General features: G+C 42.9%; 1 protein-coding gene across 2 annotated transcripts in view; it reads right to left on the bottom strand.

The window, feature by feature from the left end:
* Positions 1-3,726: 3,726 nt before the first annotated feature.
* Positions 3,727-26,276, bottom strand: part of LOC124612616 (facilitated trehalose transporter Tret1-like) — a 492,469-nt gene continuing 469,919 nt past the window's right edge. For both annotated transcript variants that reach the window (XM_047140910.1, XM_047140911.1), the window contains 2 exons: positions 12,826-12,990; positions 3,727-5,370 (listed from right to left, as the gene is read on the bottom strand). In XM_047140910.1, the coding sequence (XP_046996866.1) occupies positions 5,057-5,370; positions 12,826-12,990 (479 nt within the window). In that variant the 3' untranslated portion in view covers positions 3,727-5,056. The remainder of the gene's footprint in view (positions 5,371-12,825; positions 12,991-26,276) is intronic.

The raw sequence follows: 26,276 nt of genomic DNA, 5'->3' as shown, positions 1-26,276 counted from the left end.
ATAGCGGTGACAGGTCAGAACTTGGTGAAATCATAGGCTTGAGGAGGTAGAGATGAAAGAACAGAGAGAAATATTACAGATTTCACACAGTGTTCCTTGGATTGCGAGGTAGGAGAGTCGATGACAGAAACCGGGAGGTAATACACTGAGGCCTGGGGGACCATAGTCATTAGTGGACTGGTGTCTGAGAACGATTCGGGATACTGGCTTCGACAGGATTTACCTGGCTTCTAGCAGTTGTCATCTACCTACGATTAGGCGAGAACTAGTTCAGAACATCCGTCAACCTACTGAGGTGATTTCAGGCTTGAAAACAACGGGTAGACGAGTTAAATTATTCCCTATTAGAACTTAGTAGGGTTGACTTTGTCAGCACAAACAATTTTTTTTCTTTTCTGCTCCAAGAGGACGGATACAAGGGGAGTTATCAAATGCAATGGACACAGAACTGAAGGGATGAATTTTTCCTGGGTATAAACTAAAATTCTCCAGTAATATGGGCATTTCAAATTTACATTTGCGCATAATGAAATGTTCATAATGCTTTCTTTTACAGTGGTAGATACCAATAACAGACATTCTCGCAGAATACAAAAACAATTTAGAAGAAATTTTGAATGGGTTGAATAGGCTATTAGCAAAGCACTGAAATTAAAGACAAATAAAAAATGGAGACAAAATTGTTTATCCCTATAAGAATGAGGATAACGATTTGCAAACATGAAAATTGGCAACATAGTAGAATTATTTAAATCAGTTTCCTACTGAAGCTGTAATGTTTGTTACACATTATGCCACAGGTACTTAAGATACCAGATGTAGACTGTCAGCAAAATAACTTTATTGGCATAACACAATAACAGATAACTGAGACAACAACTACTGGAATTTGGAGTCTGAAGCATAACATTGTGTGGTAGTGAGCTATGGACCACTGTAAAACTGGAGAAGAAGCTCTGTAAAGTGATATTATAGAATGTTGTTAATTTTTAACAGTAAAAGACGAAGACACATTGAGAAGAATAGGCGAAGAGATTTAGTCTATAGAAATTCCTAGCCAAAAGAACAGAAGGGTTAGTGAGACTTTTGTTATAGTATCCAAGAATTGTAGGGTTGAATCTGATAGCAACAGTGTAAGGGAAAGATTGCAATGGCATCAAAGATTAGAATGTGTAAAATAATCTGTGGAGAAGTTTGGATGTAGCGGGTGTGGAAAGGTCAAAGGATAAGCAGAATATAGGAAAGAAATAGGATATCTTGAACTACAGATCGAATATCCCTGAATTTGCAAACAGGTTCTTCACCATGCGATTTGACAGGGAATTTTAAAACAAAAATACTCTTTCTTCAAATGTTGTCCGATCCATAGTTTGCGAGAGCATCTCTCATAACGTTCACAACATGGCAATGCTGCAGCGTCACGAGGGTGACTGCAGCCTAGAATGTAAGATAGATGGCTTGCAGTCGTAATTGACTAATAAAGTTATAATACAGAATACAAAATCTTTTGAGTTTGAACCCAATTTCAATATCTTTTTTTAAATGTTTACCGTTGTGTATTTACTTACATGTACATATGAGTTGATTTTGAGATTGAAATTTAGCTTACTACTCATCACTCTCTATTTCGTGACACAAAAATACAGTACAGTAATAGAGTTCAAGACGCACTTTAATCATTTCATACTTCATCTTTGCTGTACTTGGCTCTGTATGTTACTGCACTACAACATAGTGAATTTTATCAGCGTTTTTCTCGCAAAATGTGGATCGCCCAACTGCAACGTATCATTTCTGCCTGCCTTCATAGGTCTGTCCTCTTCGCAGAAGTGGTGACAGAACCAGTATCCAGTGGAAGAGTGCTTTGTCCAGGCAGGAGCTGATAGCTCGGTCTTCCTGTAATCCATCTAAAGCGGTTTGTGATCTGTAACTAATAGGCTGGCTTGAGGGCAAGTAACTTTGTTTGGGTAGCAGGTGCTTCTCAGCAGCAGTTGGAAATAAACTTCTGAAGGATTGGGCAGGAAGTACCTTTTTGGACATGAGTGCTGTATAGTGGGAGCAGGCAGTGGCCAATAAAAGTGCCTGCAATGATTGACTGAAAGACCTGATGCTAAAACAAGTTTGTAGAGCAATTTGGAGTAGGCGAAATCGATAGGTTAGTCAACAGTTCTCATAGGTGCAAGAAGCCAATTATGTGCTGTCTGGAGTGGAAGTGTTTAACTTTTCTGTGCAAGTTGCTAGGCGTCAATATATGAACTGGGTGGTTTACGTTTTCCTGTCCACTGGCCGGATCTTATTGAAAATATCCAGTTCGCTAAAAGGCATGTATTAATGCTGTAGTAGTAGCGACGATTTTAGCTCTGCCTCGTGGGTGAAGAGAGCTTGGTGACCCTTATTTCCCAGTGGTTTTAATAGTGTAGGTTTTAATAATGTGTGGAAAACGGATACTGATCCGCAGTAAACGTTTCGTAGTTAGCCTTTGACGCAAACATACATGTAAGTGTACGGGATGTAAGTGATAACTCTTTACAGAGTAGCACAGTGGTGTAGGTGAAGTTGGATGAACAAACTGAAATGGGACACTTGTAATCTGCCAGACCGGAAAATAGCCTCAAATTACCCTATAAAAGCCACCTAAGCTACAGCACACGTGCATCGTGAGAGATTTTGACTAAAATCCTGCTTATATATTAAAAACTAGTTGTTTTTGCACTTACAAAAATGTAAAACTGACATTTGTGTAAATTTTAGATCAAAATGTTGTGAATTTCAACAGCACAAAAGTAACAATTAAATCGTTTTGTTCCCTTGTCTTGTGATGGTTACGTTCAGATCGAAATATAAACGTAATTATTTTTTCCACAACATTTACGAAAGTCTTTTTTTGTTTTGTTACCCTCAGAGGAAAGATGAAATTGACAATGTGAGCGAAATAGCCTACTAAGCTGGTGGCATAAGATAACGATAGGATGCTGAAAATCTCGTGGTGAACATGCTCTGTAGCTTACGTGGCTTTTATAGGCCACTTTAAGATTGTTTCCCGGCTTCAAGGACCTTATTCTGTAGCAATTTGTTGGTGTCTACTTCCTCCACTCCACTATATTTTTAAGCGCCACGTCGCACAGTAAAAAGCTTGGCCGCGAATTTCAGAACACGTTATGTATTTGCAAAAATTGTCGGTCTGGAGACAGTTTGACGTCCCACATCAGTGTAGGAGAAGGCATAACCGTGCTCTTATTCCTGTAAAATTTTGTACATGGCTGCACGTTCAGAGACCGTGAATAGTTACAATTGAAAGAAAAACAGCCCTCGGTCACTATATTTAAACGAATTAACCAGGTTTGAACACCGCTAGGAGTGTCTTCCTCAAAATTTAAATCAAAGAATGGTCTATATTCTATAACATGGTCGCAGAATTATGACTAAAAACGTATGGTAGAGTATAAGTGCGGAATTATCGTACTTATATGTCATTTATAAAATAATAAATATGCCAAAAGGGCATTAGTCACAAAGATATTTAAGATAAGGAAAACTTTGATGGTGAGCCACTAAGGGCTGCTCGTTACTTGCACGGTGCAGGTTGCAACCTGCACCACGCAAGTAACGAGCAGCCGTCACAGTTTTCTTTTTCTTAAATGTCTTTGTGACTAATGCCCTTTTGGCATATTTATTATTTTATAAATGACATATAAGTACGATAATTCCGCACTTATACTCTACCATACGTTTTTAGTCATAATTCTGCGACCATGTTATAGAATATAGACCATTCTTTGATTTAAATTCTGAAGAGGACACTCCTAGCAGTGTTGAAACCGCAGCCTGTACCGCCGCCGCCGCCACCGCCGGATGTGGAGAAGAAGACGCAGCAGGACAAACAAGATCAAGAGGGAGGAGGTATGTACTCTGAAGTCATACCGCTCACGGATGTCATGATCCTGCCAGCGATACTCAAGAAGATCGCAACCATGGTGCGAGATGGGCGGTACGACGTCCAAAGAAAACCCTACCTTTTCGCGCAAGCGGAAGGGAAACGGAAGCCACCACTTCCACACCGGCCGTTCGAGCTTCGTGGCGGATGTCGGGCAATTATGCTCGAATTCGTCACGAAGAAGGACCTCCACACCATCAACTCGAACCCAGTCTTCACGCCACGCGATTTGGGCTTCATCTTGGAGGATGCGGTCGCGCGGCTGAAGAAAGAAGTCCGAGATGGAGAGAGGAAGCTCTCACCCGAGCTGGAGTCTGCACTGAACAACATCGCGCGCGAGGGGAAGAAGAACTAGGACAACATCAGCAGCCAACGTCATCGCCAGCATGCTTGCATGCTGCCAACCAGGATTTATCACCAATAACACACAAGGACCATCCACAACGAGAGGCAACACTATTCCAACCCGTAAGGGTCTTGGAGGAACAGCTACCCACAGCTTAGACTCCAGACCTCGGGCCAAGGACTAAGCCCGTATGTATAGCGTCAGCGTCAGTGTTGAAACCCGGTTAATTCGTTTAAATATAGTTACCGAGGGCTGTTTTTCTTTCAATTGTCTTATTTCTGTGTTTCCAACAGGAGCGTAAACAAGATGTAGTTATAACAGGCAGTGCAAATGATACCACCTGCGTCTTGTACCAACCAGCGCTAGTGATGTCATTAGAAAAGAAACTACAACACAAGTCACTGCTAAATTTTGTGATAATTATTCGCGACTAATGAATAAAGATCTGACAGTGGACATGACAGAACACCTTGTTACGTTTTAAAACGTTCTTGAAATCAGATGAGTACGAGCGCACGACTTTGAATAGTAGAGGCTGAGATTCAAAATCACTTGTTCCTTGGAGCAAGCAGTTCTCACTACCAATGCCCAAGTCACAACTGGGCTCTCAACAGCAGTTCGCGTCTGTACGCTACAGTCGAGGGGTGCCCCCGCAACAGTTTCAAGTCACAAGGTAGAACTCGTCTCCGTCTGGAATGTAGTGGGGAGGGAAGTGCCAGAGCTGTCTCCCGCGCGCCGGCGGCGCCCCGCAGCTCGGCCGGCTGTCCGCAGCGCCGCTAGATGTGCGTCTCGTCGAGCTCGAGAGCGGGGTTGGCGGCGGCCCAGCGCGGGTCGGTCTGGCCGGCGCGCTGCTTGCGGTGGCGGCCGCGCCTCGTGAGCCCGCCGCCGGGCTGGCAGCAGCGGCCGTCGGAGCGCGCGAAGTGCGCCTCGATCTCGTGCAGCGAGTGGCCCTCCGTCTCGGGCAGCACGAAGAACAGCAGCACGCAGCCCAGCAGGCTGACGCAGCCGTACAGCATCAGGGTGCCCGCCAGCGACACCGTGTGCACCAGCGACAGGAACGACTTGTTCGCCGCGAAGCCCAGGATGTAGCCTGCGGACACGCGCATCGAAAGCGTTGGACACTAGAGATTACAAATGAGCTCTGTACACCCCCTCTCAGCTTGCCAGCAGCTCCTACGACCTCAGAGCCACTCACCAGTCTTCACCGTTGCCCATATAAACAAAAACTCGTCACTTGGGTCTACAGTACTGGCCATTAAAATTGCTACACCTCGAAGATGACGTGCTACAGACGCGAAATTTAACCGACAGGAAGAAGATGCTGTGATATGCAAATGAATAGCCATGCAGAGCATTCATACGAGGTTGGCGCCGGTGGCCACACCTACAACGTGCTGACACGAGGAATGTTTCCAACCGATTTCTCATACACAAACAGCAGTTGACCGGCGTTGCCTGCGATGCCTTGTGTAACGAGGAGAAATGCGTACCATCACGTTTCCGACTTTGATAAAGGTCGGATTGTAGCCTATAGCGATTGCGGTTTGTCGTATCGCGACATTGCTGCTCGCGTTGGTCGAGATCCAATGAATGTTAGCAGAATATGGAATCGGTGGGTTCAGGAGGGTAATACGGAACGCCGTGCTGGATCCCAACGCCTCGTATCACTAGCAGTCGAGATGACAGGCATCTTATCCGCATGGCTTTAACGGATCGTGCAGCCACGTCTCGATCCCTGAGTCAACAGATGGGGCCGTTTGCAAGACAACAAACATCTGCACGAACAGTCCGACGACGTTTCCAGCAGCATGGACTATCAGCTCGGAGACCATGGCTGCGGTTAACCTTGACGCTGCATCACAGACAGGAGCGCCTGCGATGGTGTACTCAACGACGAACCTGGGTGCACGAATGGTAAAACGTCATTTTTTCGGATGAATCCAGGTTCCGTTTACAGCTTCGTCATGGTCGCATCCTATTTTGGCGACATCGCGGTGAACGCGTGTATACGTCATCGCCATACTAGCGTATCACCCGGCGTGATGGTATGGGGTGCCATTCGTTACACGTCTCGGTTACCTCTTCTTCGCATTGACGGCACTTTGAACACTGGACGTTACATTTCGGATGTGTTACGACCCGTGGCTCTACCCTTCATTCGATCCCTGCGAAACCCTACATTTCAGCAGGATAATGCACGACCGCATGTTGCAGGTCCTGTACGGGCCTTCCTGGATACAGAAAATGTTCGACTGCTGACCTGGCCAGCACATTCTCCAGATCTCTCACCAATTCAAAACGTCTGGTCAATGGTGGCCGAGCAACTGGCTCGTCACAATACGCCAGTCACTATTCTTGACGAACTGTGGTACCGTGTTGAAGCTGCATAGGCAGCTGTACCTGTACGCGCCATCCAAGCTCTATTTGACTCAATGCCCAGGCGTACCAAGGTCGTTATTAAGGCCAGAGGTGGTTGTTCTGGGTACTGATTTCCCAAATTGCTTGAAAATGTAATCACATGTCAGTTCTAGTATAATATATTTGTCCAATTAATAGTCGTTTATCATCTGCATTTCTTCTTGGTGTAGCAATTTTAATGGCCAGTAGTGTATTTCCGGAGACGAGAGAACTGTGCAACGGTAGAACGGGGAACAAGTGCACGAGTTTAGAAGTACACTCATGTTCAGAAAAAAAAACAGAAAACCTTGGACGACTAGAGATAGTACGTTCATATTCGCAGGACATGTACATTAGAATGTTCTGCAGAAATGGTTAACATTTGAACCACGTCGGCCCGTGGGTTCAAGGCCAACATAGATATCGTGGCGCAGCACCACCTACGGGTAAAATATGCTTGAGGTTCTCGCTGTCGCTATAAACCGAAGGTAATGGATCGTTGTGACTTGAGCAGCCCTGCGGGATGCCTCCCAGACGTACGCGCGAACCGTACCGTCAAATCAGTGACTTTGAAAGAAGGCACATTACTGGCGTGAGGAAACTGATGCATCCGTCTGGGAAACTGCTGCTCGTGTGCGACAAAGAGTTTTACGCCGTTCAACGGCTGTTTGCATAATGGTTCACGGAAGGCTGTAGAACACGATGAGATGGGTCAGGTCGCTCCCTCCAGATCAGCCCCTGAGCCGATCGACACTTATCCAGATACCATTGCAGGACAGATCTGCGTCCTCCTCGGCTCTGGCGCAACAGTGGAACAGTATAACACATCGTAAACTATCAGGAGTGACAGTCGGTCGCCATCATGGCATGGGATGCGTGCGCGTCGCCCAATTCTCCGCCTACCTTTGATGAATGTGCAGTAACATGCTAGACGGCAATGGTGTATGGAACGACGTCACTGGTGGCAGGAATGGCATCAGATAGGGTTTTGTTTGTCTGAAAATGATGGCCGCATTTTGGTTCGTTTCAGACAGGGGGAGTGGCATCACAGTGACTGCACTAACACAAGACATACAGCGCTAACTCAAGGGTTTGTGGAGTGCTACAGAGAACAACCACAAATCACAGTAGATGTATGCCGAGAGCACTGTGACCAGTGTAACATCCTGCGTCCTGTAGCCATGCCCTTTCTGCACAACACACCAGACGCAATTCAAATGGGTTCAAATGGCTCTGAGCCCTATGGGACTTAACTGCTCAGGTCATCAGTCCCCTAGAACTTAGAACTACTTAAACCTAACTAACCTAAGGACATAACACACATCCATGCCCGAGGCAGGATTCGAACCTGCGACCGTAGCGGTCTCGCGGTACCAGACTGTAGCGCCTAGAACCGCACGGCCACTCCGGCCGGCCCAGACGCAATTTTGCAGTAAGACAATGCACGACCACATGTTGCTGCAGGAACATATACTTTCCTGGTGTCACAAGATGTCAGCCTTTTGCCCTGAGCCGCCAGATCAACAGACTTGTCATCAATCGAAAATGTGTGGGGTATGGCAAAACGACAGGTCCAGCACTGTGACCCAATGCCAACCACCACAGATGAACTTTGGAACCAGGTGAATGCAGTATGGATGGCTATATCATACGATGCCCTTCACGCCCTATACGCGTCGATGCCTTCATACATGGAACAAGTTATGAGGGCCCATGGCCGATCCTGTGCCTACTAGGCAACAGGACACATGCTGAATCGAGGTGACTGAAATGCTAATCATTTCTGCGGAACATACTGATGTACATGCCCTGTCAATATGAACGTCTTATCTCTAGTCGTTTAAGGTGCTTTGTTTTTTTCTAAACATGAATGTACAACCGAGGACTCGCGGCATTGCATATGTACCCACTGGACATGGCGATTATTACACTGCAGTAGTAGGACAAGCAGACTGAGACCTTTTGGAAGAAGCTTAGGAAATATAATTCGCCAGCGAAAGAGGTAGCGTCCAACCAACACTTGGCTATAGCTCATAACTCTAGGGTCCTTACCAGATAGGATTACCGGGAGAGAAAGAGAAGACCCAGAGAAGAGCAGCATGTTTCTTCACAAGTTCTTTTAGTTAGTGAACGAACGTCATGGTAGGGCTCTTCCAACTCCCGTTGCAGACGCTACGAAAGAGAAGGACCGATGACCTCAGCAGTTTGGTCCCGTAGGAACTTACCATCAATTTACAAAAGAGACGTTGTGCATTACGGAGAGCTTTACTATTGCAGTTCCGTGAACGTTCGTTCCAATAACAGCCAGGGAACAAACCACGTCTTTCCACACACGCCTCTTAGAATATTCTCGGAGGGAAAAATCATAGGAACTGGAGTTCATATGGACATCACCCGATAGCTGTTTTTCTTGGCGCCATCCGTCTATGGAACAGGAAAAGGGGGGAGGGGTGGGAGAATAATGGCGGTGCAGCAAGTATTTCCCGTACCATAAGGTATTGTAACTTGAAGTGAAGTGATGTGGATAAATATGGATATCAGCAATGGTAGGGGAAGAAATCGGCCGTAACCTCCTGCAAGGAGCCATAGCGGCTGTCATGTGGAATGATGTAGAACAGGATTAGCGGACGGGCATCACGCCTATCTTGTGTAGTGTTAACTACTGCGCCACCTTACTGGACTGGTGGTGCAACATCACAGGCAAACCATAGGCGCCGGCATCTGCCGCTAGGCAGCAAACATGGTTTGGTTAGCTAACGAACTGTAGGCGGAATGTCTCGCACTGTTGTTTGTTATTCAGTGAAAGGCTTTGTTTCTATGATGAATGCAGTGCTCTGTTGCCTCGGAAGATGGCGGTTTCGGACACGGCTTTCATACTGCAATTTATTTTTCTCCTGCAATCCTCTAAAATCACCAATGTTCTTTAGTATACAAGAGAAAAATAAACTTCCGATGGACACCTGTGTTCGAAACCGTCGTCCATCAATGCAACAGAACATCGCATTCATACGAGACAAGGCCAGTCTACGCAGTAGCTAGCTCCGTCTTCTCCACTGACGACCGTGGCAAGCACTCGCGATCACTGAATGACAAACAACACTGCGGGACGTTCCCACTATGGTCTGTCGACGTAAAAAGTCTAGTTTGTTGCGGAATGTGGCGCCTATAACAGCGTCATTGGATGACGTTTTAGGACACGAGTTTCTCGGGACACCCTCTACAGCCCTTCGAAGTTTGTCGCAACGTTTCTGGGACACCCTGTAAGCTGGGTGTTCGTTTTAACTTGACGCATTGTATGGAAAAATGTTCCAGGTGAAAACTTGATTTTAGTAAAGGGGACATTTGCTGTACGGCAACGGCCTTTCCCGCAGTGGATACACCGGTTCCCGTGAGATCACCGAAGTTAAGCGCTGCCAGGCGTGGCCGGCACTTGGATGGGTGACCATCCAGGCCGCCATGCGCTGTTGCAATTTTTCGGGGTGCACTCAGGCTCGTGATGCCAATTGAGGAGCTACTCGACCGAATAGTAGCGGCTCCGGTCTAGAATACCATCATAGCGGCCGGGAGAGCGGTGTGCTGACCCCACGCCCCTCCTATCCGCATCCTCCTTGAGGATGACACGGCGGTCTGATGGTCCCGGTAGGCCCCTCGTGGCCTGAAGACGGAGTGAGAGAGTACATCTGCTGTACTACATCAGGCCACCTCCTAATAACCCCTCCTGTGTGGGCAGGGCTGTCTCTGTATTTTCAAATGGGAACCCCCATTTTTATTGCACTTTCGGATTCTACATCAAAAACTACGCACGGTTTACTCAAACCATTCGTGGTAGATGATGCTGTAATAGACAGACATCAGGTATGCCTGTTTTTGCAATTAAGAACCAACGCATTTTATTCTACATTTCATTTATGATGTAAATGTTAACCTTTATGTTTAGCGGTTGTTACTGGAGTTCAAACGTTACTTGAGTGTTGCAAATATGATTGTACAGTACAAGTAATATGGCTAAGCGTTGAAATTTCTAGCAAATAAGCTACGTGTATGGTAAGGTATATAATGGGGTTGATTGTGGTGAGCCCCAAACTATAAGAATGCCATATTTCGGTGGCCGCCCTCGAAACCTGCCATCAGCGTGCCGCGTTTCCGTGTGTGTTTCCATCCAACAGCCGTAACTGTTGCGCTGACCGCTACGCGACTGTCAGCAAAATGTAAACCACAACCGTTGTAATAACGCAGAATGCCAATGAAATGATAGTGACAGCCGCAGCTGCCATGGATATTCATCGAAACAAAGCATCACAATGGTGAGAGGAAGAGGACTCACCGATACCAAGAATCCCGGCGGGGACAGAAAACTACTGCATCCACGTCGTTGTTCCTGGATCACGCTAAACGCAGTTTCTAACTAGACAGCAAAACGGTTAAATATTGCACTGTAAAATCAAATTTCCAACACTATAGTAAATTTCAAACATAAATACCAACTGTTAGAACACAAAAGTTTATATTTACATCGTAAATGAAATGTAGAATCAAATGCATCGTTTCTTAATAGGAAGTTGACCCAAGCGGGATTGGTAATTACGTGATGTCCCCCTTGCTAATATTAAATTTTAATCTAGAACATTTTTTTCGAAAAATGCGTCATTTTTGAGATATTCAGTTGTTTTAAATTAAAACAAACATCCTGTATATACAATACTGGCCATTAAAATTGCTACACCAAGAAGAAATGAAGATGATAAACGGGTATTCATTGGACAAATATATTATACTAGAACTGACATGTGATTACATTTTCACGCAATTTGGGTGCATAGATCCAGAGAAATCAGTACCCAGAACAACCACCTCTGGCCCTAATAACGGCCTTGATACGCCTGCGCATTGAGTCAAACAGAGCTTGGATGGCGTGTACAGGTACAACTGCCCATGCAGCTTCAACATGATATCACAGTTCATCAAGAATAGTGACTGGCGTATTGTGACGAGCCAGTTGCTCGGCCACCATTGCCCAGACGTTTTGAATTGGTGAGAGATCTGGAGAATGTGCTGGGCAGGTCAGCAGTCGAACATTTTCTGTATCCAGAAAAGCCCGTACAGGACCTGCAACATGCGGTCGTGCATTATCCTGCTGAAATGTAGGGTTTCGCAGGGATCGAATGATGGGTAGAGCCACGGGTCGTAACACATCCGAAATGTAACGTCCACTGTTCAAAGTGCCGTCAATGCGAAGAAGAGGTAACCGAGACGTGTAACCAATGGCACTCCATACCCTCACGCCGGGTGAAACGCCAGTATGGCGATGACGAATACACGCTTCCAATGCGCGTTCACCGCGATGTCGCCAAACACGGATGCGACCATCATGTTGTTGTAAACAGAAGCTGGATTCATCCGAAAAAATGACGTTTTACCATTCGTGCACCCAGGTTCGTCGTCGATTACACCATCGCAGTCGCTCCTGTCTGTGATGCAGCGTCAAGGGTAACCGCAGCCATGGTCTTCGAGCTGATAGTCCATACTGCTGGAAACGTCGTCGAACTGTTCGTGCAGATGGTTGTCGTCTTGCAAACGTCCCCATCTGTTGACTCAGGGATCGAGACGTGGCTGCACGATCCGTTACAGCCATGCGGATAAGATGCCTGTCATCTCGACTGCTAGTGACACGAGGCCGTTGGGATCCAGCACGGCGTTCCGTATTACCCTCCTGAACCCACTGATTCCATATTCTGCTGACAGTCATTGGATCTCGACCAACGCGGGCAGCAGTGTCGCGATACGATAAACCGTAATCGCTATAGGCTACAATCCGACCTTCAAAGTCGGAAACGTGATGGTACGCATTTCTCCTCCTTACACGAGGCATCACAACAACTTTTCACCAGGCAACGTCGGTCAACTGCTGTTTGTGTGTGAGAAATCGGTTGGAAACTTTCCTCGTGTCAGCACGTTGTAGGTGTCGCCACCGGTGCCAACCTTGTGTGAATGCTCTGAAAAGCTGATCATTTGCATATCACAGCATCTTTTCCTGTCGTTTAAATTTCGCGTCTGTAGCACGTCATCTTCGAAGTGTAGCAATTTTAATGGCCAGTAGTGTACACAGCATTACCAAGCCGCATCGGCAGGTTCCGAAGCTGGTACTTACCCATGGAGCCGGAAGCCCCGCTGGCGGTGCCCCGCACCTCTGCAGGGTACACCTCCCCGATGAGGATCCAGGGCAGCATGCGCAGCCCGACGTGAGACATGAAGGACGCCGCCACCAGGATCAGCGACGGCGTCCACGTGTTGGAGTCTTCGCTCGCGGGGCCACCTGCAACACATACCACGACAATCACCTTTTATTTTATGGTTAATGCCGAGAACTACCATTTTGTCTTCTACATTCTTGATTCAGTTTCTACTAGCAAGTTTCACAGCATTCATTAATACACAGTGAAACAGCCGCAGAACACTGATGAATTCTTCTCGGGTTCTCAGCCGAGCGGTGGCGTCGTCTTGTCGCAACGTTTCAATGAGTTTCGTACCCATCATCTTCTGGCGGAGATGCGTTTGCCTCTGTGGCGTCGATATTATCCTCGGTGGAATCGACGTAGCAATTCTGACGTAATACAAGACATAACAATGGCTAAAATTTCTAGTTGTTAAACTTATATCGTTCAGATACTTCTACTCATTCATTCTGTACAAAATGGTTTCTTGCATATTCCCTATTTGGTTGATGTCCCTCATGGCCCCCTTTCTATTTCAAAATTACAATTTGCATAAAATATGGAGGCTTCCAATTTGGCCGCCATGTTGGTTACATACTCTCAGAGGTTTTCCCTTTCTCTTGTCTCATACCACTTGACTTTAAATTTCTGTTCAGCAGCTTATTTTTGTTTTAGAAATGGGGTTCGAAACCTAAGGTACATCCTGTAGAACTGTCTGAACCAGGATTCTTTAAATGTATTATCTAATCAATCGCAGTCCTTGATAAATAGTCGGTTATGGACGAATTGTATTTGTCTTGGGTTCCTTGTTTTTTCGAATTTATTAAACGACAACATTTGCTGGCAAAGGTGATGGGAACAAAACTCATTGAAACGTTGCGACAAGACGACGCCACCGCTCGGCTGATAACCCGAGAAGAATTCATCAGTGGAATACGCCGAGAAAGACTGAAATCGCATGTAAGCCGCAGATCAATTTACGACTCGTATAAAAACATGAACGAGCTGGGTTGGCGTGAGAGAGCAAACTTGACCGTGACAGAGTAATGCCAAAAAGTCCGTAAGTCGCCGCAAAGTCGTAATCAGAACAGCAACGAACAGGCCTTCGAGTAAGGGTCCGGCCAGAGGAAGAAATTCTTCAGAGAGAGCGAGGAGCTGCAGAGCTTTGCAACAGAAGTGTTTAACACGGCCACTGTAAAAGTTGTAAGTAAATAAACGATGTTCACAACACATAAATAGATGTAAACACCTGAAGATGGGTCGAAAATAAAATGAATATACTCGTGCTCTCAAGAACGTGTTGTTTTGAGACATAAAGTATTCGCGTAGCTTGTCGGAAAAGGGATGACATTCATATTGGCGCGCTACCCAATAGACGTTGACGTTGCGGACATTATAGTTTTGGCTTGATGAGCTAAGAGCTCTGCTCTTAGGTCAAGTGACGAGGTGGTCCGCGAGCTTAAGTATGTGGATCGGGCCTGTGGGTCACCAAAAGTTGCAGTGCCCTCCATACAGTAATCCGAAGAGTGCATAAATAGCAGGGAGCTAGGGTCCAATAGTGCGTCTCGACAAACGATGCGATTACGGAGCTCCCGACCGCTGCTTATCAAGGCAGTTTGGGCTATAGGTTGCGTGTCCTCGTAACTCGCCGGGGGTACTGCCAGTCGTGAGTTTGCCTCGATGACGTCGATATTTTCCTCGGTGGAATCGACGTAGCAGTTCTGACGAGATACAAGACCTACCAATGGCTAAAATCTCTAGTTGTTAAATGAATATCGTTCAGAAACTTCTACTCGTTCATTCTGTGCAAAACGGTTCCTTGCATATTCCCTATCTGTTTGATATGCCTCATGGCTTCCTTTCTATTTCAAAATTACAATTTGCTTAAAAGAGGGAGGCTTCGAAATTGGCCGCCATGTTGGTTACATACTCTCAGAGGTTTTCTCTTTCTCTTGTCTCATACCACTTGACTTTAAATTTCTGTTCATCAGCTTATTTTTGTGTTAGAAATGTGGTTCCAAACCTAAGGGCCATCCTGTAGAACTGTCTGAACCAGGATGTTTTAATGTATTATCTAATCAACCGCAGTCCTTGATGAATAGTCGGCTATGGACAAATTTTATTTGTCTTGCGTTCCTTGTTTCTTCGAATTTATTAAACGACAACATTTTCACCATGGGCTGCACTATTTACTATAATTTCCAAAATTACAGTTTCGAGCCTTTATTCAGTTTAAGAGGTTAAGGTGTTCAAAATATAGCAATTGTCATACTTAGTAACATATGTTAACTGGTAGGCCATATTCTCTCATAACTCATTCTTCCGTTGTTTAATTAATATTAAATATCATCTCCCTTTAGCTACTGAAGTACCCGATCAATATCCTCATACACTTTCTCTACCTCTTTATCTTCTCCTTGTGAGGTCGGCGTGTGTAACTGTTGTTGTTAGTGTTGATTCACTGTCGAATCTAATAGTAACAACCCAATTACTGAACTGTTCACAGTAACTCACTTCCTGTCCTACCTTCCTGCTTATAACTAATAAGACTCCTGTTACACATTTTTCTGCCGCTGTGGTATTACCCTATATTCCTCTGGTCGGAAACTCTTATCTTCTTTCCATTCATTTCACTTCACGTAGATGAAGCCTTTGCATTTTACTTTTCAGATTTTCTATCTTCTCTACCACATTCAAACTTCTGGCATTACGTGCTCCCACTCGTACTGTATTGCTGATTATTTTTCTCATGGTAGCCCTTTTGGTAGTTCACGAGATCCTAATGCGGAACTAATTCGGTATCTTTTGCCACTTATCGAGTTACAGGCCACGTGTCCTGTGGGTACATATAACGTGTCTAATACAGTGGTTTCCCTCGTCCTCTTCAACTTCATGCAATTGATTCCGCCGCCTTTTTGGGACAGTTTTCCACCCCAAGGGCAAGAGGTTGCAGTGAAACTTCCTCCTCTTTCATTGCTGCCAAGTAGACCATATTCTCCCGTAACTCTTTCTCCCGTTCTATACTGTAGCGTCCCAATCACCCATGACTATTAAATATTATCTCCTTTTACACACTAAAGTACCCGTTTAATATCCTTATATGCATTTTCTACCTCTTAATCTTCTCCGCCCTCTTTGAGGAGTCTGTTGGCAGAACAAGGGTGACTCCTTATAACGGAAGTCTTCGTCCGCCACTGCTGATGTTTTTATTCGGAATTTAAGTAGTGGCTTCGATCGAACCTGTGATCGAAGGCATTTCGCTTACGAGTCAAAGACACTACTCCTAGCACTCATGTGACTCTGTTCAGAGGCGCCACCCCTGGTGTACAGGTGACTTCGCCTGAATGAAAGAAGAGAAAAACCACCGGATTACAGCAATAAATTTCACCTAGTAATAGCGAATACATTGTTCAAGAACCACAAGGGTAAAAGCTGTACATTGAAGAGGCCTGGAGTCATGGAAAGCTTTCTTTCGAAATCAGATATTGGTTTGTAGGGCGTAGGCAGAAGAAGATACAGACTCAGATCACAATGTAGTAATGCTGAAAAGAAGGCGGACGGCTGAGAGAATCGTCCGGAAGAATCAGCATGAAAAGAAGTAGAATCCGTAGTAATAGTGAAGTAATGAAGAATGATGAGATGACTTTGAAATTCTCTCGGCCTGTAGATACTGTGATAATGAATGAATAGATCACATAACTAATGAGGAGGTGTTGAAGAGGATTGGGGAGAAGAGAAGTTTGTGGCACAACTTGACTAGAAGAAGGGACCGGTTGGTAGGACATGTTCTGAAGCATCAAGGGATCACAAATTTAGCATTGGAGGGCAGCGTGGAGGGTAAAAATCGTAGAGGGAGACCAAGAGATGAATACACCAAGCAGATTCAGAAGGATATAGGTTGCAGTAGGTACTGTGAGATGAAGAAGCTTGCACATGATAGAGTAGCATGGAGAGCTGCATCAAACCAGTCTCAGGACTGAAGACCACAACAACAACAACAACATCTCTAAAAAGGGAGGTGATATAAGTTGGACCGACAAACATAGGTACAAGGAGGATAACTTCTAAGAAACGTTGGGTAACAGAAGAAATTTTTCAATTCATCGACGAAAGAAGGAAGTAATTAAAAAATGGGAATAGGAATACTGAAGGGATTAAGTGACTTAGGAAAGAATTAAATAGGAAGTGCAAGGAAATTAAGGCACAATTAACGAAGGAAAAATGCGGAGAAATCGTAAAACTTATAGTCGTCAGAAGGACTGATCCAGAATACAGGTAAGTGAAAACGACCTTCGGAGGTCCAGCATAAGAGAAGGCACAGATATCATTTCTAAACTAATTGGGGGAAACGGCAACCAAAAGGCTGTTGAAGTTGGTGTCTAAAACATATGAAACTCGCAATGTACCATCAGACATCCGTAAAAATGTATCCACACTATTCCAAAGATAACAAGAGCAGATAAGTGCGAGAACTATCGAGCAATCAGCTTAACAGCTCACGCATCCAAGTTGCCGATAACAATAATATATAGAAGAAAGGAAAAGAAAATTGAGGATCTTTTAGATTTCGCGGTAAGGAAGGTAAAAGTGAGATAAAGGCAGTTCTGACGTTGCGATTGATAATGGAACAAAGACTTAAGAAAATTAAAGATACCTTCATAGGATTTGCTGACCTTAACAACCGTTCGACGATGCAAAGTGGTTGACGATGTTCGAAATTCTGAGAAAAATAGGAATAAGCTATAGTGAAAGACGAGTAATATTCAGCATCCACAAGAATCAAGAGGGGATTTCAAGATTGGAAGTCCAAGAACTAAAAAGGGTGAAGACAGGGATACAGTCTTTCGTTCTACTGTCCAATCTGCACAAAGAGAAAGCAACGACGGAAATGAAAGAAAGGTCCAAGTGTGGGATTAAAATTCGGACTGAAAGGATATCAGTGACAAGATTTGCTGATGAAATTTTTATCTTCAGTGGAAGTGAAGACCTACAGGACATTTTGAATGGAATGTACAGTTTAATAAGTACAGAATATGGGTTGAGGGCCAACAGAAGAAAGGCGAAAATAACGAGGAGTTGCGGATATCAGAATAATGATCAACGTAACATCAACATTGATGGTCACGAAGTAGCCATAGTTAAGGAAATCTGCGTCCTTGGAAGCAAAAACCACATGACGATTGGAGCATGGAAGATATAAGAAGCAGACTTATACAGACATAGAGGGCATTACAGGCCAAACTATGTCGGGTAGTGTCAAACAAAGGTCTGAAATTTCTAGGAAAGCATAAAGCATGTTCGGATCACAGCATTGTATAGTAGTGAAACATGGTCTTTGGAAAAACCGGAAAGATGAGAATCGAAGCGTCTGAGATGCGATGCTACAAAGATGTTGAAAATTAGGTGGGCTAATAAGACAAAGAACAAGGAAATCTTCCACAGAATCGCCGAGGAAATAAATGTTCGAAAAACACTGACAACAAGAAGGGACAGGATGATAGGACTTCTGTTAAGACATCAGGGAATGACTTCCATGGTACTAGAGGGGGCTGTAGAGGGCAAAAACTGTAGAGGAAGACAGAGACTAGTATACATCCATCAGATAATTGAGAACGTGGGATGTAAGTGCTACTCAGACGAGGAGAACACGGCAAGTGCCATAATCCGATTTTCTGGCAACTTCGCTAAGTGAAAGAGGAGTCAAAATAAGTGAGAACGACTCTCGGCTTATCCGTAGATACTCGACCGTTTCTGAGAAAACGACAGTCAGAGTTTTCAAGGGAGTTTTTGTGCCTTTTAGGGAGTGAACAGCTCAAACCAAGCTGTGGCAGAATGTCCAGCGTCACGGCTTCCCTTTTTTTGCGCCCCGTGTTCGAAAGCCGTTTATTATTTTTACTTTTTTTCATTTATCTATACATGACCGTAGAAAATTACTACAAGAATGTTTTCCAATGTATGTTGAAATAACGTTATCCTTATTCGTCTAGTAATTGTATGTATGCGAATGAAAAAAAGCAATAACTGAATGGAAAAATAATTTGAAATTGTTTTCTGTGAAATTCCTACAGTGTATATTGATACATCATACAAGGGAATGTATCAAATCTTCCTGAAAAGTAAACATGAGACTAAAAAATATGAATTAAGAGGTGATATAAGAACGAAATATAAGAATATTAGAGTTTAAAAAGACTGTAAACCATGAAACGTATATTATATAAGTAATGTTTGACATTTATGGCGAAACCCAGTTGTTATTTTACAATTGATATAACGGCTTTTTATCTCCTAAGTTGATAAGAAACATTCGTGTAGTAAAGTTCTATGCATGTGGGTAGATAAATGAAAAAAATAAACAGTAATTGTTATTTTACAATTAATATAACGGCTTTTTATCTCCTAAGTTGATAATAAACATTCATGTAGTAACGTTCTATGCACGTGGGTAGATAAACGAAAAAAATAAACAATAATTCGGGTTTCCAGCATAGGACGCACAATGTGAGAAGGTGTGTCCCTAGCCATTGTGCCACAAGTTAGCCTGAGCTCATTGGGCGCTAAAAACGTCTAAATTACGTCGAAAATTTGAGAGTCGTTTTCTGAGAAACGGTGGTATATCTACGAATAAGCCGAGACATGTGTTCGCTTATTTTGACTCCTCTTCACTTGTAAGTAGGCTGTTTATGTTTTCTTATTGGCAACGTTACATAGCGCTCTGTATGAAAATCACTGGCTGTGCTGTGTGCAGTCTGTGGCTAGTTTGCATTGTTGTCTGCCATTGTAGTGTTGGGCAGCTGGATGTGAACAGCGCATAGTGTTGCGCAGTTGGAGGTGAGCCGCCAGCAGTGGTGGATGTGGGGAGAGAAATGGCGGAGTTTTGAAATTTGTAAGAATGGATGTCATGAACTGCTATATATATTATGACTTTTGATGACTATTAAGGTAAATACATTGTTTGTTCTCTATTAAAATCTTTCATTTGCTAACTATGCCTATCAGTAGTTAGTGCCTTCCGTAGTTTGAATCTTTTATTTAGCTGGCAGTAGTGGCGCTCGCTGTATTGCAGTAGTTCGAGTAACGAAGATTTTTGTGAGGTAAGTGATTTGTGAAAGGTATAGGTTAATGTTAGTCAGGGCCATTCTTTTGTAGGGATTTTTGAAAGTCAGATTGCGTTGCGCTAAAAATATTATGTGTCAGTTTAAACACAGTCGTGTATAAGTATAATTTTTCTAAGGGGACGTTTCATATGTCGACCCTTAGCCGAGGATACCTCACTGGAATCTTCTGATTTTTTTCTTGTAGTTTGTGTAATTAGTGTAGCTACTGTTTATTGCTAGCGCGTAATTGTAGAGAGAATCTCCTTTGTAGTTGCAGTCTTTCATTGTTGTTGTGGCATGCATGTCGATTTGCACCAAGTATTTCGCAGCTGCGCTTGCAATTAACTAGATATTATTTTCAGTGCTATGTTAATGTGTTTTCTTATTTTGCTCTTCAAATTGTGCTTGTCTGTGTTGTCGTGTGAAATATTGTGACAATAATGGCGTGTGAAAAACGTAATACTAGGCTCCAAAGTAAACTGAGAAATGACAGTGAAGACGAAAGCTGCGTGTTAGCGCCACCGTGTAATGAATTAACTAATGTTAAAACTAGTGATTTGGTAATTGTGCATAGGGAAATGGAGCAGGCAGCAAATAATGGCGTAGACAGTGAAACAATTAGTGAACAGGGAAGCATTATCGATCGATCGGTCGGCAAGAGCTCGCCTCAGGAATCCGAAATGACAGGACACAATCTCGCAAACACTGTAGATTCAGGTTTTGGGTCCTCACCGTTTTCTCAAATAAGTCAAGACACATTTTATGCTTGTCAAAATGTGAATGTTTCCGGTGCAAATTCACTGCCGAAAAGCACTGAGGAAGATGTTTCAGACACCAGTGCATTGTTATTACAATTAATACAACAAATGGGACAAACACAGCAAAAGCTTCAAAAGTTAGACACAATGGAACAAAATCTTCGGAAGTTAGACACCACACTTGAACAAACACGTGAAGATTTAACTACTGAGTTTCACAACATTGAATCGAAATGTCAAAAAGTCTGTAATGACTTAAAAACACAAATTTGTGAGCATTTCCAACCTATTTTTTCGCGTCATGAAAATGCATTACAGAATCACGAAGCAGCCATAAAAGAACTACAAACTATTGTTCATGAAAATCACGACACCTTGCAAGCTAAAATTGACTCAGTTGCATCTACATATTCGGTTACGCAACTTGCAAAAACTCAGGAAAACTTAAAGGACACAGTAGATACGATTTCAACACAAATGGACACTCTGAAACCTGGTTCAGAAAAACACACAGAGGAAATAATTTCACTATCGGATAAAGTAGCCGAACTTTCAGATCAGTTCACTAACTTATCTACAAAGGTAGATGATGATCTGAATGACACAAGACCTGTAGCCTTCACGGACTCTGAAGAGTATGAACAAATTAGAAAAGTCAAACAAAATTAAAATCAAATCAATACACAGTACAAAAGAGAAATCCGGGAAGTACAAGATCAGTTAGCACAAGTAATACAAGAATTACATATTTCAGAGGACACTCGCACTCCAGTACGGGATGAGGGACATAGAAATACGGAACAACCACAAAATAATAACACAGGGCATTTCGGAAATTATGAAAAAAATTGGCAAGGTGCACCGAATTTTGTAATGGAACCGCCGAAACGACGTAACAATGACCGATATGCGAGTCGCCGACTTGATGATTTTGACTATAAGCTGTTCATTACTACATGTAAATTTAAAACATTTAAGAATTCTGGCAACGACATTCATCCACAAGCGTGGCTCCATCAATTCTCTCATTGTTTTCCTCCCAACTGGTCATTAGAGCACAGATTAGAATTTATATTTGGCTATTTAGAGAATGAACCAGCTGTAAGAATGCGATTGGTCATTCACGATTGTCACAGTGAAGGAGAATTTTACCATGCCTTCCTCTCAGCATATTGGTCTCAAGCTACACAAGACCGAGTAAAACATAGCATCATAATGATGAAACATTTCGAACAATCTGAATTTTCCAGTCTTGTGAAATATTTTGAAGACATGTTGCACAAGAATCAGTACCTGTCAAACCCATACAGTCCCTCAGAACTCATCCGCATTTGCTTAATCAAATTACCTGAACATTTACGACATATTATTTTGGCAGGACGTTGCAAAGACGACATTGAAGCTTTTCAGGGACTCTTACAAGAATTAGAAATTGACACTGACAATCGCGGAACGCGAAAACAGGAACACGAAAATTACAGGTCACATCCGTCGCAATTCCGCGATGAAAGAAGTAATAACTGGACACGACAAGGCTATTCTCACAACACAAATCGTGACCAAAACAGACACCACCCGTATGACAACCGTTGGCAGAGTAGTAATAATTACAGGGAAAGATCACCTCTCTGCGGTAGTAACTGTCACAGAGACAATCAGAGAAACAGACAATTTGGGAACCAAAATAATTATTATCAAGGGAGGCAGATAACTTTAGACGCAACGGTCCAGCGTGCAGTTACGATTCAGGAAGAAATTCTCCACCACGTGACCGACATGACGACAGACGATATGATCGTAACGACAGACCTGAACTGCATCAGAACTGGCGGGATTCAAACAGAGCAGGGCCCGCTCGACAAGGCGAATTTGTAGAAGTTAGGTCTCCAAATCCCAATAACGACACGCGCCAACAAAGACACAATAGGCAATGACTCATACCGCTGGCAGCCACAAAACGTACTTATGAAACTGACGACGCAGCTGTCGTAGCTAGTAATTACGTAAAAATGGAAGACATTAGGGACCTCTTACTCCAGGAGCACGATGTAAAACATAACAACATTGCATATCCTGTGATTCACATTACTGTAAATGACGTCAAATTTACGGCAGTACTTGACTCTGGCAGTCCCATTTCAGTAATTAGTGAAACAGCTTTTAGCAAATGCAACAAATCGAACGATTGTCCCACACTTCCGTTACGTTAAGATTAAATTACAAGGTGCAATCTTTGGAAAAAGTGTAGATGTATGCCAACAAACCAACTTAGAATTCTTTTGTCAAAGCCACAGCTTCTCTATGAACTTTCTTATTGTTCCATTATTGTCGACGGAAATTATATTGGGAGTAGACTTTTTTAATGAATACAAAGTAATCTTAAACTTTCACGATGCTGAAGTAAGTTTAGAGAAAGAAGGTAGGTCAATAGCTTTGAAATTTGAAGATTAGCTCTCAAACCATGACGAGGATATTAATCGGCTTTACCTCCTGTTAGACAACAGTTCGGAATTTTCGACGGAACTTGACACTAACAATCACTCTGCAAGTACTGACAGGGATGATATCGACGGCGCATTTGATACTAATGAGTTAATTCAGAATAAAATTCAAACAATTGAGAAGTGTAATGACGCTGATAGGCAAGACCTTTTTGAGATTTTACAAGCACATTCCACAGTTTTTACTCCAAAAACAGGAACAATCAAGGGATTTTAATACCAATTTCGTGTTCTTGAGCGTACTAAATTTTGTGTTAGACCATACGTAATTCCGGCACATTATAGGGACCGTGTTAGAACGGAAATACAATCTATGCTTGACGAGGGCATTATTGAGCCTGCAGTAAGCTCATACAACAATCCATTACATGTTGTTGAGAAGAAAAATGGATCGATCAGGCTTGTCTTAGATTGGAGAGAAATCAATACGATCATCATTCCTGAAACAGACAGGCCGCAAACGTTGGAAGAACTTCTACAAAATTTTAATGGTGTAAAAGTGTTGTCTTCCATTGATCTCAGATCCAACTTTTATCAGATCGAACTTCATCCAGAATGTAGAAAATACGCAGCTTTCCTTTGTTTCGGCGTTTGTTATCAGTTTCGGAAACTTCCTTTTGGTTTGAACATTTCTTCGGTAGCATTCATTTGCGGGCTAAACTCCATATTACCTGAGTTCTTAAAACGTCACATCACCTTATATGTGGACGATATTCTAATAACAGAAGCCTCATGGGAACAACACAATCGCATCCTCAACAGCGTGTTACATATTTTCGCAGAATCTGGAATTACAGTTATTTGGAAAAGTCTGAATTCGGTAGGTCAAAGGTGAAGTTTTTGGGACATATTATTTCTTCTGAAGGCATTCAGCCGGATCCTGAAAAGTTAGAAGCAATCAGAGCCATTCCAGTTCCATCCACAAAAAAAACAAGTCCGCAGTTTTCTAGGTCTCGTAAATTTTTACCGTCGTTTTCTGAATATGCAAATTCTTGTTACACCAAAACTTTGTTCTCTCACTGGAAAAAATACTATTTGGAACTGGGACGAACAAGCACAGTTGGAATTCAATTCTTTGAAAGAATCGCTACTTAACGCGCCAATACTAGCTCATCCAGATCTGTCACAAGAATTCTGCCTTAGCACGGATTCTTCGAAAGTCGGTCTTGGTGCCCATTTATTTCAAGAAACCACAGAAAATGACACTACTGTTCAGAAAACCATTGCTTTTGCTAGCAGAGTGCTAACAAAATCAGAAAAAAATTATTCCGTTACTGAATTAGAAACTTTAGCTATCGTTTGGGCATTTAACAAATTCCGTTTCTTTCTTTTTGGCAAGCACGTAAAAGTATACAGTGATCATCGTGCATTACAATTTCTTATGTCTTCAAAATTAAATCATGACAGGTTAAAACGCTGGGCATTGTTTCTGCAAGAATTCCACTTCACAATAGTCTACATTCCCGGCAAGGAGAACATTGTTGCGGACGCACTGTCACGCGCACCGGCTGGGCTTGCGAAAAGTAGCACAGAAGGCAACCTCGAGAAAAATTTCAGTATTCTTTACATTCAGAAAGTCGCCTTTGAAAACATCATCACCACATCTTTAAAGGACATTGCTCATGAACAAGATAAAAATCCGATTTGGAAAGACATCAAAAGTAAATGGCATGAAAAGACACACACTCAGATTCGGCATTATTACCTGGTTAGAAACAACATACTCTTCAAACGCTGCACTATTGATGACAAGCTATGGTACTTTGCATTCCTGACGATTTTGTTACTAAGCTCATTTGGTGCATTCATTTCAGCTACGCACATTTTGGTCCACGAAAATGTTATCATATTCTTCGAACCACTTATTATTTTAACAATATAGAAAAGAGAATTCGAAGAGTCTTGTCTATTTGTAAACTTTGTCAAAAGGCGAAACCATCTACTATCTCACAACGTGCTCCGTTGTTTCCTATTATTCCTTCTAAATTAAAAGAATTTGCTGCTGTTGATCTCTTGGGACCGCTTGTCAGAACATCTAATGGATTTTCGTACGTTCTAGTCGCTGTTGAACTTACTTCTAAATTTGTTTCTTTCACACCGTTACGTAAAGCCACTGGACGGTCTGTATCCAACGCCTTTGTTAAAAATTTCTTACGTGAAGTTGGCCACGTTGTTAAAGTCATTTCAGATAACGGACCGCAACTCAGATCTGCTGTTTGGTCACGCATGCTTCGGAATCATAAAATCAAAGTTGTTTTTATTTCGTTGTACTCACCACATTGAAACCCGCCTGAACGGATTATGAAAGAAATCAATAAGCTTTGCAGACTTTATTGTCACAGAAAGCATCAGCATTGGGACAGATATTTACACTTATTTCAAAATGTGCTGAATGAAATGCCTCATGATTCCACTGCTTTACCACCTACTCTTGTACTGAAGAATGTAGAACCACCGAACAGAATCAGAGAGCTTGTACCTTTCCCGAATACACGTAAACTTCGACACAAAGACATAATTGATTTGGCTCTTAAAAATATAAAATCTGCAGCAGACAAAAGGAGAAAACTACACGGTAAAGCAAATGCAAAGAAATTATATATTGGTCAGAAAGTTCTCATTAAAGCTCATTCATTGTCACATACGAAGAAACACTTGAGTCACAAATTCTTTCTAGTTTACAATGGACCTTACAGAATCTGACGTATACCACATGATAATTGCGTTGAAGTTGAAACTCTGCGTACTAGGAAGAGTAAAGGTTTACACCACATTTCACATGTAAAACCGTTTATTGAAAGATAATCTGCTTTTTAACTTAGTCTTTGCCATAAAACTTTTCACTTCACATTTCTAGTATGCATTGTCAGACTTAGAAACTGTTACCATGCAGCAATGTTTGAAGTTAAATATCCAATCAAGAACCAAGAGAACTTATTTAAACAGAAATTACGAATGCATTGTTATAGTGAACAGACGTCACAGTGTTATTGTGTGTGTACATTCTTGCTTGTTAGTTGCACATAATGTA

This window comes from Schistocerca americana, chromosome 4 (assembly GCF_021461395.2).
Source record: "Schistocerca americana isolate TAMUIC-IGC-003095 chromosome 4, iqSchAmer2.1, whole genome shotgun sequence".
Classification (NCBI taxonomy): domain Eukaryota; kingdom Metazoa; phylum Arthropoda; class Insecta; order Orthoptera; family Acrididae; genus Schistocerca; species Schistocerca americana.
The sequence above is the reverse complement of the archived record's forward strand: the minus strand, read 5'-3'. Positions and strand labels throughout refer to the sequence as shown.